This window comes from Natrix helvetica, assembly GCF_964273705.1.
Source record: "Natrix helvetica genome assembly, chromosome: Z".
Lineage (NCBI taxonomy): Eukaryota > Metazoa > Chordata > Lepidosauria > Squamata > Natricidae > Natrix > Natrix helvetica.
In genome coordinates this window covers 35076753-35094222 of record NC_138554.1, presented here as the reverse complement: position 1 = coordinate 35094222, position 17470 = coordinate 35076753, and the positions used below count along the sequence as shown (strand labels likewise).

The following is a 17470-nucleotide window of genomic DNA, read 5'->3' as shown; positions in this document are numbered from 1 at the left end:
TCAATGCACCCAGAAATTCATTCTCTTCATTCTCTCTTTTTCATATTCTCTCTCTCTCTCTCTCTCTCTCTCTCTCTCTCTCTCTCTCTCTCTCTCTCTCTCTCTCTCTCTCTCTCTCTCTCTCTCCCCCTCTCTCTCCCTCTCTCTCTCTCTCTCTCACACACACACACACACTCACTCATTCATACATGGAAACAAATAATCACAGTCATGTTGATGCCATATCTTTTTAGCATTAATTAATCACCCAAACTTTCCTTTTAAAGCATTTATTCATTTTCATTTTAAAGATAGTCACACTCTCATAAGAAATAATTCTTTCGCCAAGAATCAAATTGGCATTAGAAGGCTGACACGAAAGCAGCAACCAAGGATGCTTGGGGATATTTGGATTCTTTATCTGCAGCATTCTTCAATTGTGGAAGCTACAAAAAAAGAATAGAATCAATCTGTTATTTCTAGTGCCATAAAATATATACACATATAATTTATATACACATATAAAATATTTAAACTCAGTTGTCAAGTATTAGGGGAAATGATTAAGGAGATTTTGAGAGAGAAATTATGGAAGAAATATGTTTTGGTGGCAATGCCATTGCTATTGTTTTACATTAAAATATTTTTTGGGACAACAATGTAAATGTCAATGGAGCTTAAAATAACCATGGCACTGCATAAGAATCTATTTGTTCCAAAGCAGAAATTATCAATCACGGCAATTGGATAAATAGATAATTCAATATGCCCATTTTTCATGGTCTGTTATAAACACAAAGAGAAAATATTAGTTTAAACTAAAAAAAATTGACAATATAGAAATTAAATTAATTCACCGTGGATATTTCAAAATAAGGAAGGAATTGTTTGAAGAAACTGACGAGTCATATTATATTAATCTAAGGAATATCATGATTGGATAGAAGCTTATTTATAAATAAATATATATTTATAGGTATGCAAGGATCACTTCCTATCCCATTCAAGCATCATCAGCATAAAATCACCAAAATATTGAGGTATAAAGTATATCTCCATATTTGCTCACCTAAGATAGTTACTCGATTATATGACCACTTTGGATCTTTTCAACCAGTTTTTGACCCTGAAAAAAAAAAGTTTATGAGGCTTTGCTGAACAAAATAAATAGCACAAATCTTCACCCAGTTGAATAAATTAATTGTGTTCTTCCTAACACATTATTATGCACAGAAGGCTGCTTCTGCAACTGAAACCCTCCATGTTCATATTCATTTGAGCATTCTTCTTAGATTTGTCAGTTTCTCATTACACAAGAAGACACAAAAGATGTGTAATCACTCACATACATTTTATTGTTTTTATAAACAACTTGTTTACCTAATATTCTTCTTCCTCCTATTTTTCCCACAATAAAAACCCTGTGAGTTGGCTGATAAGAGGACAACTGATCCAAAGTCAAACATATAGCTTTCATACCTAAGGCAGGATTAGAACTCATAATTTTGTGGTTTCTATTCTGGTGCCTTAATCGCTAGACCAAACTGGCTTCGTATTACCAAACCCAAGACAGAAAAGGACATAACTAGTATAATGTGGACTTTTGTTCTGCACCTTTTTTTTTGCAATGAAATACACAATTCATTTACTTTGAAGATGCTGGCAAATTTTTATAACAGATATCTTTGTGTACGCCATAATACAGACGTGACAAAATTTCAGTTTTTCTTTTTGTGCTGCAGATCTGCAGAATTATCTTCTAATAGAGAAATTACATTTTACTATCAAATTTTAGATGTCTCTAAAGACTGGATTCTGATAGCTACATTCCATTCATATGCATGCAGTTTGTGCATCAATTAAAAATCATCACTAAAATGGATTACATGGAAATAAAGTCTTCCTATCCCATAAACCAGCATAATATACCGTATTTTTCGCCCTATAAGACGCACTTTTTTACTCCAAAAAAGAGGGTAAAAATCTGAGTGCGTCTTGTAAGCCGAATGTAGCCACCTGGGTCATCTAAAAATGGGGCAGGCAAAGCGGGCGTTGCAGAGATCGTGATGGCTGGAAAGGAGAGAGGTTTCGCTTTCAGAGCTCCCGCTCGGCTGGGCTCCCAGGAGGGCTTAGGCGGGGGCGGGGGCAGCGGCTCCTCACATTGCTGGGGAGTGAAGTTGTTATGGCCATTGTCTCCCCTGAGCTGCCCCCCCCGAATCTCTGAGGCACCTTTCGCTTGCAGGAGGAGGAGGGTGAGCTCCGAGTATACCAAAGCCTCTAAGTAACTGGGAAAGAAAGCCACGCTTGGAACCTGCCGAAAACTGCTGCCCGAAAAGCACGCCTTTCTTTCCCAGTTACTCAGAGGCTTTGGTTTAAGGAGGCGCTGCTTTAAGGCTCCTGAGAATCCGGAGAGATTGTGGGTGGGGGGAGGAAGGCAAGGGAAGAGGAACGATCTCCTTTTTACAAAAGCTTTTCTCAGAACGCTAGATTGGGAAGTTAAAAACCTAGAAAGGGACACGATCAAGCTTGATTCAAAGGCTTTGCTTCCTGAGAATCCGGAGAGATTGGGAGTGGGGGTGGGGGTGGGGGAGGAAGGCAAGGGAAGAGGAACGATCTCCTTTTTACAAAAGCTTTTCTCAGAACGCTAGATTGGGAAGTTAAAAACCTAGAAAGGGACACGATCAAGCTTGATTCAAAGGCTTTGCTTCCTGAGAATCCAGAGAGATTGGGGGTGGGGGTGGGGGTGGGGGAGGAAGGCAAGGGAAGAGGAACATCTCCTTTTTACAAAAGCTTTTCTCAGAACGCTAGATTGGGAAGTTAAAAACCTAGAAAGGGACACGATCAAGCTTGATTCAAAGGCTTTGCTTCCTGAGAATCCGGAGAGATTGGGGTGGGGGGGTGGGGGAGGAAGGCAAGGGAAGAGGAACGATCTCCTTTTTACAAAAGCTTTTCTCAGAACGCTAGATTGGGAAGTTAAAAACCTAGAAAGGGACACGATCAAGCTTGATTCAAAGGCTTTGCTTCCTGAGAATCCAGAGAGATTGGGGGTGGGGGTGGGGGTGGGGGAGGAAGGCAAGGGAAGAGGAACATCTCCTTTTTACAAAAGCTTTTCTCAGAACGCTAGATTGGGAAGTTAAAAACCTAGAAAGGGACACGATCAAGCTTGATTCAAAGGCTTTGCTTCCTGAGAATCCGGAGAGATTGGGGTGGGGGGGTGGGGGAGGAAGGCAAGGGAAGAGGAACGATCTCCTTTTTACAATCTCCTTTCCAGCAGCATTCACTCAAACCAGATGCATATGAGGGGGTTAGAGACCACCAGATGAAATATTGGGTTAGAGAGCACCAGATGAGATATGAGGGGGTATGAGACCACTAGATTCACTGTTTACTGACTTTACTAACTGTTAATGAGAGTAAAGATAGTTCTTAATATGTTACATGGTTGACATAAAATTGTTCTTAAACTGCTGTTAACTTTATACAGTTGATATAAAATATTTTACTACAGTATTTGGTTCAGAATCTTTTTTTTCTAGATTTTCCTCCTTTAAAATTGGGTGCGTCCTATATTCCGGAGCGTCTTATAGGGCGAAAAATACGGTAAGCTACACTTTTTCACAATATGGATGTTACAGAGTTCTTAATAATAAATGGATGAATGGTTGAATGAATTCTAGGAGAATGTATGTAAAATATCAGATTAAACATTTTTCTGCATATTAAAGAATCAGGAAATTAGGGCTGGAATCCTTACATATATTCCTATCTCTTTTACATATGGCCATGCCAACTGTAAGCTGTAAGAGTAATAGCTTAATGCACCAAACTGGAGCTTATTTGATGAAAGGAAATGTACATTTGTAGGCAGCAATAAGCCAGAACACTTTATTAAACTTTCCTCATCCATTCTCCTATTTAAGGTATACCTTTGTGTCAAAGCATTCCTTTTGGTTTTCAGCTGCACAGCAATCTGTCTGAAGTTCACGGAAAGCTAGGATTGCAACGGCAAGCTCTTCATCTGAGATATTAGGTTTGGATTTTATCAAGTCACTTAGCAAACTGCAAGACAAACAATACCTATTAAATCCTCTGTTGAAGCTAAGACCTTCTACAATTTCACTCTTTTCTAAATCCCAAAATTGAGTAATATGTTCATGCATATATACACATTTTTAATATGTACTTTCTTTGTGTAAACTCCCAGTGATGAAACTAGAAATTTTTTAGCAGAAGAAAAGATGAAAAGAGGATGAAAACAAATGCTGCAAGATAAATCACCAAAGACATTTTGAGAAGGCAAGGTATCCTAAGATATGGGAGATATATAAATAAACTCATGCCTAGCATACAATAAGATGCATTCAGGAACTACAGATATGTAAAATATTATGTCTTGTTTGATGTAAAACCTGTAACAATATATTAGATTAAAATGACTATTTCCTTACCCTTGCTTATTTTCCTGTACTGTCTCTTCATTAGGTGAGCACAAATTCTCAGGGGCATCCAGTGCTTTAGGTTTGAATGGAAGAGGGTTATAGGATGGATCTGGTCCTAAATTACTGATACATTCCCAACGGCTGATAAAGGAGGAATCACAGCAATCGGCAACTTGTTTGTTTGTGAAATGTTCATCATGATATATACATACAGATCCTATCACTTTATCTATCTGAGAGGAGAGAGAGGGTGGGAAGAATCCAGTGAACTTCTTCAGTTACATGATATCACTACTATATGCTATGAACATAAAATTTCAAGAATTAGCCTTTATTCGATGATAATAGGATTGCATGAAGGGAAAGTCAAAAGCAGGTCTGGCTAAATTAATAGCTGTTTTCTCAGAATGTTCAAAATCACACTTTCCTTCCCAGGACAAAAATTTCATTGAGATGTGCCATAGATAACTGCTGATTCTTTCTGTCTGTCTAACTGTCTGTCTATCTGTCTCCATGTATCCCAATATAATAACAAGAAACCAAATTACAACAACTGAGTTGGCTTAATAAATTGCTTTACAGAAAGGTTTTATCTATTGATTTATTTTTTGCTGGCAGGATATTTTAATGTTTCCAGTTTATAAATTTACAATATAACTTTTATTCATAAATTAAATATTTAAAAAAGAATTTTGACAATGAAAACTATTATTTGCCCACTGAGAATACACGGCTTCAAATAACGGCATAAAATATTTTGATTATATATGGATTAGATTACTGTATAAAAGATGTGTAACTAATCCCTTTATATTTGATTAAATTTTTTTCTTGTTTTCAGTTCAGTTTTATGGTGTTATAGCTTTTAATAGAAATTTGTTGCTTGCTGAGATATTTGTGGAATACTCGGTGCCTGAGTTCATTTGAAGATAGAGTGTGGAGGATATTGGCCCAGGGGAAGTACTTAGCTTTGGAAGTCCGCATAGGCAAAGGAAGTTTGCTAATCTTTTTACTACCAGTTCGGGTACACTCCCACATTCAATCACGTGTGCAATGCTTCTGCACATGAGCAGAAGCGTCTGGGTGGGTGGAGCCTCCCACTGCCGCTACTACTGGTTCGGCTGATCCGAAGTGAACCAGCAGCAATCCACCACTGCACATAGCCCTTCCTTCCACTGAGACAATCTACAAACATTTTACATCTGTGTGTCACTTACCGAGTAAATGGAATAGAAGCAGGAGCAGAATATATGGAAGAAACAGTACTCACATTTTCTAAAGCACATGAGGCTTGCTTGCTGAGATATTTGTGGAATACTCGGTGCCTGAGTTCATTTGAAGATAGAATGTGGAGGATATTGGCCCAGGGGAAGTACTTAGCTTTGGAAGTCCACATAGGCAAAGGAGGTTTGCTAATCTTTTTACTACCGGTTCGGGTACACTCCCACATTCAGTCATGTATGCAATGCTTCTGCACATGTGCAGAAGCTTCTGCACATGAGCAGAAGCTTCTGCACATGAGCAGAAGCTTCTGCACATGAGCAGAAGCATCTGGGTGGGTGGGTGGGTGGGTGGAGCCTCCCACTGCCGCTACTACTGGTTCGGCTGATCCGAAGTGAACCAGCAGCAATCCACCACTGCACATAGCCCTTCCTTCCACTGAGACAATCTACAAACATTTTACAGCTGTGTGTCACTTACGGAGTAAATGGAATAGAAGCAGGAGCAGAATATATGGAAGAAACAGTACTCACATTTTCTAAAGCACATGAGACTTGTTGAACACCATCTAAATTACAGCATTTCTCAGCAATCTTTACCACTTTTCTGGTGAGCTCAATCAGTTTAGAATTTGGAACCTGTGGTATACTTTTACTATACTTGATCAAATATCTGGAAGAAAAGGCCAATTAGAAAGGTTGTATGCTGCTGAATAAGGCAAGTTTGTAAAATCACTAAAGGATGCTGTAAAAAAAAGAACTGCTAAGGGTTGATTTAGAGAGTGTTAGTAAAATCTATACAATCTTCCCCTTTCTACAAAATCAAAAGATCCTGACTCTGCAAACACATCTGAGACATTGCCTTCTCTTTGGGACATCAGAGAAGCACTTGAGTAAATATTAACGTTTATGTTGATTTAAATGATTATACATGTGACCACAAGCTCTATGGTATTTTATTACATTCCTTTGGTGCATTTTAAAATTATTTTATGCCTAGAAAACATTGTTTTAATATTATAAAAAGTAGATTCATAGTTACAACTGAATTCTCTAGTCTACTCATAGGCAGCGAAACATTTAGAAATTAATTTCCTGAATATTCATCTATAAAAAGATTGAAAATCACTACAGATGCAAGAGAATCTAAAGATATTTTAAATATTTGGTGGAATCTTATTTTCTTTCATCCCCCCAAATATAGGCAATTTTGCAAATGGTTCTGCTTATCGAAAATTTACAAATTTATCATTCAAAGAAAAACTTACGCATTTTGGAAGAAGTAGGCTCCCATTTCTTTATAATTATCGCAAACATTCTTCACAGTGAAAGGAATCTTATTAATATATAATTGGAGTTGTTCTTCCTGAAAAAGAAAACACTTTAAAAAAAATCTGCAATAACAAGCACACCTCGCAAGAATCAATATAAATTATTAAATAATGCTGGGAGAATATTGCAGAAATACGTAAACAATTCTTACTCTGGAGAAGGCAAGGCATATTAAAGACAGTTGAAGATGGTATTAGCAACTTTGGCTTTTCCCCATGTTAGAGGCAAATGTGAATGGAAAGATCATGATTTGTTAAATAATTTGTTGTAATAATTAAATATGCAAATGTGACTCTGGATAATGTTATATATTCCTTTTATATCTAATTTTTCTTTCCACATTTGTTTTTCTGCTACCTCTATTCATAATCCAGAAATCTTTAGAAACCTTCATTGGTAATTATAATTTTAGAATAAATCTATACTGAGTGATTCACTTTTTAAAAGTATCATACAGATGTCTTTATGCTTCATTCCATTCTGAAGAAGGGCCCCAACATCATTTATAGTAAAGAAAGAGTACAATTTATTTATAGTAAATAATTGTTTAATAGTATAAAAATATTCCCTTTCCTATCATCTGAACCCATTTTGTAGATTAGACACTGTTAGATACTAGCTACAGTTATAATGGTTTCCACCAGGTCCTCTGTTCTGGTGGGAACAGAGGTTTAATCTCATTGGTCGAAGGGTCTGACAGCTCCCTATAAAAGGGCTGCTGTCAGACTCAACCTTCGCTGGATTGCACATATTTGTTCTGTTATAATAAAGAGCTGTTGTTGCCTTTAGCCTGAGTGTGCCTTTCCATTACCCAATCCAACAGACACATTACAAACTGACATGAAAATTTAATCAGGTCATTTTAAATAGACCCGAAATTTGGCCTGCAAATGAAACCAGTGTGGGTATTACATATAACACCCGTGTGATATAGCAAGAAAAGCATTTACCAGAAAACTATTTGGGTATTATACTTTACAACAGTTATAATTTCCAAATATTTTTTAAGAGCTGCTCCACCCAGTACACATTGTAATGACTTCTGGTGTAATGAATGTTCCATCTTTCCAAGCAATACAAAACATAGCAAAACAAACGAAGCAAAAACAAATAATTAAAAAAAAAACACCAGCCATACTCATTGGCTGAGGCTGAAATTTTCCATTCTAGACATGACATTTCATAAAGAAACATCTCAACTCATAATTTGTCTTTCAGTTTCTGAATAATTATTAATAGTGTTACAATGGGGCTGGGGTGGGCTGGACTAGGTGGCAGAGAATCAACAGGATGTGCCCTGAACAGAGACAAAGGAACTCACCCCTTGATGCAAACACCGTACTTTGTCTTCTAGTACGCAGCATTTGGCCAGCAATACTTTATATCTATGCAAAATTTCCATATCAATCACATTAGAAAGTTCAGGATGGTTTGCTGTTAATGTAAAGAGAAAGCTAAAACAGGAGAAAAATGGGATCAGAAAGCATTGTTAGCTGTAGAAAGGATAATTTGTTTCATCTGGTATTAGTTGGAATTACCCAAACACATATCTTTTCCAATATTAATTGTGAATCCATGCTTCTCCCTTTCAGGTTTAGTTTGCTAGATTGTTTTGCTATTTAATTACTAATTTGCCTTCTTTTCTTTTTGCCTCTTATTTCTGTCTTACATTAGAGAGAATCATTAACTTGTTTAATTCCAATGTGTTATCTCTAGATCATCCTACTTTTGTGCCCTCCATCTGCCTGAACATTTTACTACTTGAAGCAAAGGATAATGAAATTTTCTCCATTCAATCTAAAAATCCCAACTGGACTGGCAACTGAATCCTGTTTTAGTGCAGGGAATGCAATTAAATACTTCCGGACAAGGTAGTTTAGGAGCTGAGATAAATTTATGAGATACAAATAATTTTATCTTCTTTGAGAAGAAACTCCTCAACCTCCTTGGCCCTGGCCCAATACTGGGCTATGGCCTGTTTGGAACTAGGCCTTAAAAGCAGCAGGCAAATATGGGCACAGCCCAGCTTGCATGAGCAGTATGCGCATACATGAAGATCCATTTGTGTGAGTGGTGGAACCATCCCCTCTTCTCCTCACCCCACCGATCCTCAAAGCCAGAGAGGTTGGGGACCATTGCTTTAAGGTTTTGAAGTAATACTGGGAAAACTAGGGTTGCCAGGTCTGCTTCCAAAAAAATAGCGCACAAGCGGGGAGGTGGGTCTTAAGTAGTAAAAAAATATAAAAAAACTCTTCTCGTTTCTTCGCAGAATTCAAAAATTTGGCAAAAACCTTCAGCACTACATTTTTGATATCAAAAGATAACTGCTTTACTGCATTTTTTGCGCTGTTGTGTAAAATGTGATTATTGCAATGAGCAGCTACAATATTGTCATTTTCCAGCAATAATTTTTGGTAAACAGATTTGTTCACTCCATAATTTACCAATGCATTATCTGCTGAGTAAGCTGAAACATTATTTATTTCCAATTCGTTATCACTAAGAACTCGACACAGCTGATTTTTTATTGATGTAGAATCTTCAAAAGACTCCTCTACATGGGGCTTCCCTTGGGACGCATCCGGAGACTGCAGCTAGTTCAGAACGCAGCCGCGCGGGTTATTATGGGGAGTACACGTTACTCCCACGTAACACCTCTCCTGCGCGAGCTGCACTGGCTACCTGTGGCCTTTCGGGTGCATTTCAAGGTATTGATCACCATCTTTAAAGCGCTCCATGGCACAGGACCTAGTTATCTGCAGGATCGCATCCTACCACATTCATCCCTGCGACCTATCCGCTCACACAGGGAGGGGCTCCTCCTGGTGCCGTCCGCTAGGCAATGCCAGCGGGTGACACCTAGGAGTAGGTCCTTCTCTGTGATGGGCCCAACCCTCTGGAACGACCTCCCCCCTGACATTCGAACTACCACCGACCTCCGTTCCTTCCGTCAAAAGTTAAAGACTCACCTATTTCAATCAGCTGGCCTGGCACTTTCTTAGTTTTACCTCCCGGGGATTTATTTTAATTGGGTTTGGGGTTTTAATTGGGATGTTTTTAGGTATTTATTTCTTGTACAGTCTATCTCCCCCTCTAAATGTATTTTAAATGTATTTTATTGTTATGACTGTATTTTATTTGCATTGACTGTACACCGCCCCGAGTCCCTTTTTGGGAGAGGGGGCGGTCTAAAAATCTAAGAAATAATAAATAATAATAATAATAAAAGTCTAAAATTTTCACACACAGTCCTTCTTCACAAGTAAAATATTGTGCAACAATGGGATACATTTTGCAATTTCCCTTGTTTGATGCGTCAGTAGAGAGAGAAAATGGAATTCCAGTTTTAAGATCATTGAGAACCAACTCAATAGAAAATGGATACAAAACCTCATTGACAATAGCTGATGATTTGGTTCTTCCACAAGGCATCTTTTTTACAATTTCTGAATCATCAAAAATTTGCTACAGTAATGGATATTCGATCTTTGTTTCATTCTAACATGAAAAAAAAGACAAAACACGATTCTCCTATCCTTATTCTCTTAGACTGTACAGCTTTAGATTACGTACCATTTCATCATAAAGCTTTTGAATAAAAAAAGTCCACTAATTTGTGAAAAAAAAATAGTGAACATAATGTAAAAAAAGCGGACTGTCTGCTCAAATAGTGGACACCTGGCAACCCTAGGGAAAACTGTCAATACTCTTCTCCAATACCCATTGCTTTATTGCATCTAAGCTTGGAGTAGAATCTCTTGCATACATTCAGAGCAGAAGACTATATGTTCTTCCATTTTTGTACAATCTAGCCCCATCTATTTAATGTGAAATAGTGTAAAAATATTGAAGCCATACCTATCCCAGTGTCCATCTCCTTGTTCAGCATACAATTTACATGCTTCTGTCTCTTTTAAGATTTCTCCAGATGGTGGGGGCAGATCCGGAGATCTTGCATCATTTTCCAAAGTAGAAAGGCAGTGTGGTCTTTCCACAAGATCCTTTTCACAGCAAGCACCAACAGTGGAAGATATAGCATCTTTGTGCTGACAGACATATTTTGACAGGTCTGCCTGTAAGAAGAGGGAGAAATTGATCCTTTGAAAAAAGGCAAGTTATAGTTGGAAGAACTATGGACTATTACAAAACCCTTTCAATGCTTCTTTACAAATAAAATTAATAATGGCAAACAAGTAAGTTTTCAAAAGATTTTGCTGAAGTCACTGAATCTGTGAACCACACAATACATTAGATATAATCTATTTCAAATATTTAGAGAATGTGACATAATTCTTAAACTAAACCTTTTCTACACAATTTGCAATGTTTATTTATTTTTATTTGCAAGTGTTCAATCCTGCAGAGAATAACTAGCCTTTCTATTCTTTCATTTTAGGAAACTAAATAAAAGAGAGAAGTATTGTGCTGATGTTACTAGAAAAAATGACTAGGTAAAAACACTAGAGAGATTCAAAAAGGTAGGATTTGAGTTCATTCCTGAAACTTCTATATAAGTCATTTACATACAAAAGGTAATCAAATTTATTAGATCTTTTTAAGAAGACAGTGTTAATATAGTTCATATTTGTTTGCATGTGTCTTTGGGAATTACATAACTGTTCACCTATGGCTGGGTGTCAAAGATTTTTTAAACCACACAAATCTAAATAAATTCTGCTCATTTTATCTCATCACCTGACCCTCTGTAGTTGTATAAGGGGGATCACAGCTATCTCCTACTTCTCTTCCCATTCCTCTTTTTTTTTTTTTTTTGCTTACTTGGTTGTAGACTTTCTTGTTTACAACGTGCTGGCCTACTTCATACAGCAAAACAAAAGCTGACTTATGAAGAGTTATATTGTGATGGTTTGGGATCGAGAACAGTTGACTTGCCCAAGATCAGCTAACCAACCTCACTGCCTAAAGAGTGCCTGAATCTGCATGTCATATATTATCTATTTACATTATCAATCACATTAGTTGTGAAAGCAAAATAATAAAATATATCTGTTTGCATACATGTGTGTTGAATTCCGTTTTCTTGAATTTAGAAAATTTAATTTGAAAAATCCCCAGAGAAATTTGAAAATGTCAAAAGATGATACTGGAAAAGAAGATCATTTTTTAAAAAAAAATCCTTGGGGTTGAGACAGATAATTTAAGAAGCTACTTCTTGTCTTTCTACACTACATTGAGTAAACGTTCATTGAGCAAATGTCTTATCTACTCAAAAGCATGATTTCAGTGCTTTGAAAGTCCAGTTAAAAAAAAGAAATCATCTTAACAAAGTCAATCAGGTGAACAAAAAGAGCCTCTTTCTAGGATTTTTCATATCTATATATTTTAGGTTTGAAGTAGCAGACATAAGTACATCTTACTCTATCAAGTAAAGCCTCCAGGGAATCCCCTTTACAGATTTCTTCATAGATGTGCACAACATGGCCAACAATATTGGATATAGTTTCCTGATTAGCATTTATGAACTTCTCATGTGTCTTAATAAATTTCCTACAAAGAAAAGCAAAGAAAAGCATTAGGATTATTACAAAGCAGTTTCTAAATAATTTCTGCATTGTATTTCCACAAACAATTGCAATATCATATAATCATGTAATCTTCCATTTCAAAATCTGATCATCTCCATAATTGCACAAGGTACTATAGTACAAGGCAATACAATAGCAGAGTTGGAAGGGATCTTGGAGCTCTTCTAGTCCAACCCCCTGCCTAGACAGGAAACCCTGTACTGTTTCAGACAAATGGTTATCCAAAGACTTCCAGTAATGGGGCGTTCACAACTTCTAGAGGCAAGCTGTTCCACTGATTAATTGTTCTAACTGTCAGGAAATTTCTCCTCAGTTCTAAGTTGCTTCTCTCCTTGATTAGTTTCCATTGCTTCTTGTTCTACCCTCAGGTGCCTTGGAGAATAGTTTGACTCCCTCTTCTTTGTGGCAACCCCTGAGATACTGGAACACTGCTATCTTGTTTCCCCTAGTCCTTCTTTCTATTAAACTAGATATACAGAGTTCCTGCAATCGTTTTTCATATGTTTTAGTCTCCAGTCCTCTAATCATCTTTGTTGCTCTTCTCTGCATTCTTTCTAGAGTCTCCACATCTTTTCTACATCGTGGCGACCAAAACTGAATGCAGTATTCCAAGTGTTGCCTTACCAAGGCATTATAAAGTGATATTAACATTTCATGTGATCTTGATTCTATCCCTCTGTTTATGTAGCCTACAACTGTGTTGGCTTTTTTGGCAGCTGCTGCACATTGCTGGCTCATATTTAAATGGTTGTCCACTAGGACTCCAAGATCCCTTTCATAGTTACTACTGTTGAGCAAGGTACCATCTATACTGTACCTATGCATTTCATTTTTGTTGCCTAAATGTTATTAGATAGTGCCCAATGTTCAAGTTTCTCAAGATCCTTCTGTATCTAAGCCTATCTTCTGGAGTGTTGGCTATTCCTGCCAGCTTGGTGTCATCTGCAAATTTGATGAGTTCCCCATTTATTCCCTCATCCAAATCATTGATGAAGATGTTGAAGAGTACTGGGCCCAAAACAGAGCCTTGGGGTACTCCACTGCATATGTCCTCCATGTAGATGCAGTTCCATTGAGGACTACACATTGAGTGCAGGTGGTCAGCCAGTTACAAATCCATCTGGTGGTGATGCTGTCTAACCCACATTCTTCTACTTTATCTAGTAGTAGGTTATGGTCTACCTTATCAAATGCCTTACTGAAGTCTAAGTAAACTATATTGACGGCATTCCTCTGGTCCACTAATTTTGTCACTTTATCAAAGAATACAATAAGATTAGTCTGGCATGATCTGTTTTTGATAAACCCATGTTGGCTTTTGGGTACTACTTTGTTTGCTTCCAGGTGTTCGCTAATTCGTTGCTTGATTATCTTTTCCAGAATCTTTCGTCAACAGCGTTTCGTCAGCCGTCAACAGCGAGTCTTGAGAGACCATTCTGGGAGGAGTTTGACTCTGTTGCCCCCGAGGATTTCGACAGGTTGCGTGGACGGCTGCGGCCCACTACATGTTCAATGGACCCGTGTCCCTCCTGGCTGGTACTGGCAGCCTGGGAGGTGACACGAGGCTGGCTTCTGGGCGTGGTGAATGCCTCATTGGGTGAGGGATACTTACCAACCGCCTTGAAAGAGGCGGTGGTGAGACCCTTGCTCAAGAGGCCTTCGCTCGACCCAATGGAGCTAGCTAATTACCGTCCAGTCTCCAACCTCCCCTTTTTGGCGAAGGTTGTTGAGAATGTGGTGGCGCAGCAGTTTCCACGACACCTGGACGAATCCGATTATCTAGACCCACGCCAGTCCGGCTTCCGACCCGGGCACAGCACAGAGACAGCCTTGGTCGCGTTGGTCGATGATCTCTGGAGGGCCAGAGATAGGGGTTGTTCCTCTATCCTGGTCCTATTAGAACTCTCGGCGGCTTTTGATACCATCAACCATGGTATCTTATTGCGCCGGTTGGAGGGGATGGGAGTCGGAGGCACCGTTTTGCGGTGGTTCGGCTCCTACCTCTCCGACCGGAAGCAATGTGTGTTGACAGGGGGGCAGAGGTCGACCCTGAGGCCACACACTTGTGGGGTGCCACAGGGGTCGGTCCTCTCGCCTCTCCTGTTCAACGCATATGTGAAGCCTCTGGGTGAGATCATCCGTGGTTTTGGGGTTGAGTACCACCTGTACGCTGATGATACTCAGCTGTACATTTCAACCCCAAACCACCCCAACGAGGCTGTCGAAGTGATGTCCCAGTGTTTGGAAGCCGTCGGGGTCTGGATGGGGGACAACAGACTCAAACTCAACCCCTCCAAGACTGAGTGGCTGTGGCTACCGGCACCTCGGTTGAAGCCAGCTGACACCTTCGCTAGCCATAGGGGGCGAACAACTGTCCCCTGTGGAATGGGCGTGCAATTTGGGTGTCCTCCTTGATGCCCGGCTGTCAATGGAGGACCATGTGGCAGCCGTGGCAAGGGGGGCATTCCACCAGGTCCGCCTGGTGCGCCAATTGCGTCCCCTACTGGACCGGAGTGCCCTGCGCACGGTCACTCATGCGCTGGTGACGTCTCGCCTGGACTACTGCAATGCCCTCTACATGGGGCTTCCCTTGGGATGCATCCGGAGACTGCAGCTAGTTCAGAACGCAGCCGCGCGGGTCATCATGGGGAGTACACGATACTCCCACGTAACACCCCTCCTGCGCGAGCTGCACTGGCTACCTGTGGCCTTTCGGGTGCGTTTCAAGGTATTGATTACCATCTTTAAAGCGCTCCATGGCATAGGACCTAGTTATCTGCAGGATCGCATCCTACCACACACGTCCCTACGACCAATCCGCTCACACAGGGAGGGACTCCTCCTGGTGCCGTCCGCTAGGCAATGCCAGCGGGCGACACCTAGGAGTAGGTCCTTCTCTGTGATGGGCCCAACCCTCTGGAATGACCTCCCCCCCGACATCAGAACCACCACCGACCTCTGCTCCTTCCGTCAAAAATTAAAAACTCACCTGTTTCAATCAGCTGGCCTGGCACCCTCTTAGTTTTGTCTCCCGGGGATATATTTTAACTGGATTTGGGTATTTTAATTGGGGATGTTTTTTAGGGTTTCCATAGCATATTTATTTCTTGTATAGTCTCTTCTCCTCCATCTAAATGTTTAGTATTTAATTGTTTTTATACTATTTATATTGTTATTCATGTATTTTATCTGCATTTTATCTGACTGTACACCGCCCCGAGTCCCTTTTTGGGAGAGGGGGCGGTTTAGAAATCCAAGAAATAAAATAAATAAATAAATTTCTGGTATTGAGGTCAGATTGATAGGTCTATAGTTTCCTGGATCTATTTTTTTTCTTTTTTTGAAGATGGGAACCATATCAGCTCTTTTCCAGTCCTCTGGTAGTTCCCCGGTGCTCCAAGATCTCTGAAAGATATAGTCCAGTGGTTCTGAGATCTCATCTCCCAGTTCCTTCAGAACCCTGGGGTATAATCCATCAGGTCCTGGTGATTGAACTCATCTAGGGTAGACAGGTGCTCACTTACCATTTTCCTCCCTATTTCAACGTGTTCCTCATCTGATTTTTGTATTTTGTAAAATATTTGTATTGTATTTTGTAAAATATTTTATACAATATTTGTGTTCATGTGTAAATTTTCCTGAAGGTGCCTGCCTGCCTGCCTGCCTGCCTGCCTACCTGCCTGCCTACCTGCCTGCCTACCTGCCTTCCCTCCCTCCCTCCCTCATTATTAATTTAGGTTCCTTATTTGGGATCTTTTATTTATTTCAAAAAGTAAATAAATGATATGTTAAAATGATTTTGGGAGACAGCAGCCTAGACAACTATCTCAGCCCACAGAAAGAGAAGGGGTGTGTGAAGCATCTCAGAAGGAGTCATCTGCAGTTTCCTTGAAGGTAAAAATAAAGAAGTGGAGTAGTCCTGTCAGACTGGTAAGATTCTGTTATTCAAAAATAGAATTTGTAAGTTGCAAGTTTGTGCTTCTTTGTAGTTGTTATTTGAACTACCTAAAAGGGCTGATTATAAAAAAGTAATAATCTATTAAACATATATGAGTCTTTTTTAAATGGTCAAAAGACAAAATTGTTGCTCCCAGGCTATGTTATTCATACTATTTTGACATGCCTTGAGTCTCTGGGTAAATAAAACCTGGAGAATTATAAAAAACCGAATATAATCACTGAAACTTTCTCCTATCAATTAAATGGCTCCATTGTTTCTATCCTATTTTCCTTTTAAGATATTCCATGGATAAAGGCTAAATTGGTTTAGCTATTATTATAGACACATTGTCTACTTATTTTCAGTTTTCAGTACCACAGTCTCTTCTGAATATCCTGGTTGCCAGCCCTTCCAGGTAAACCAGACATGAAACATGTCTAGATAAGCCAATTCTTCTTCATTATAAGGCTACACACAGAATTTTACAAATCTGAAGGTACAAACTTTCTGCCACTGCTTTTAATCTCTGATCAATTAGGGTGAGCCATTCTTAAACTCTTCCTCTGAATGTTAAGCTGTTGGGAATTCCCACTTCTCTCATCTGATTATTTCCTAGGCAGCAATTATTTCCCTTGTCCCACAAGGTCATCCACACACACTATTACATTATTTAATTTGTTTCATATAGAAATCATAATTTAGTCATATTTGATGCACATTCCTAGGAGTTCATTTTCTACAACATCCCAAATAAAGTAGACTTACAATGCATGTAAATCCTCTTTTCCATAATGTTTCAGATTAAAACAAGTATATTCCTGTTCCTCAATTATTTCTCTGAATTTCTTTGTGGCTTCTGTTGCCTGTTACAAACCAAAGAAGAAAAGAAGAAAAGATTTTACTCAGTCTGTGAAGAAAGAGATAAGAAAATAGTGATAACAAATAGAAATAGAATGATTTTGACAAAATAATGTAAATGTAACAACTAGAGCAACATTTGAAAATCATCGACTT

At 39.0% G+C, this 17470-nt stretch overlaps 1 protein-coding gene across 1 annotated transcript in view; it reads right to left on the bottom strand.

Moving 5' to 3' along the window:
* Positions 1 to 253: 253 nt before the first annotated feature.
* LOC309400930 (albumin-like) overlaps positions 254 to 17470 on the bottom strand; it is a 25858-nt gene continuing 8641 nt past the window's right edge. The window contains exons 6-15 of the mRNA XM_081969698.1: positions 17222 to 17319; positions 12349 to 12478; positions 10829 to 11043; positions 8292 to 8424; positions 6907 to 7004; positions 6173 to 6311; positions 4428 to 4651; positions 3906 to 4038; positions 1049 to 1105; positions 254 to 425 (exon numbers count right to left, since the gene is read on the bottom strand). Coding sequence (XP_081825824.1) covers positions 1058 to 1105; positions 3906 to 4038; positions 4428 to 4651; positions 6173 to 6311; positions 6907 to 7004; positions 8292 to 8424; positions 10829 to 11043; positions 12349 to 12478; positions 17222 to 17319 — 1218 coding nt within the window. The 3' untranslated portion in view covers positions 254 to 425; positions 1049 to 1057. The remainder of the gene's footprint in view (positions 426 to 1048; positions 1106 to 3905; positions 4039 to 4427; positions 4652 to 6172; positions 6312 to 6906; positions 7005 to 8291; positions 8425 to 10828; positions 11044 to 12348; positions 12479 to 17221; positions 17320 to 17470) is intronic.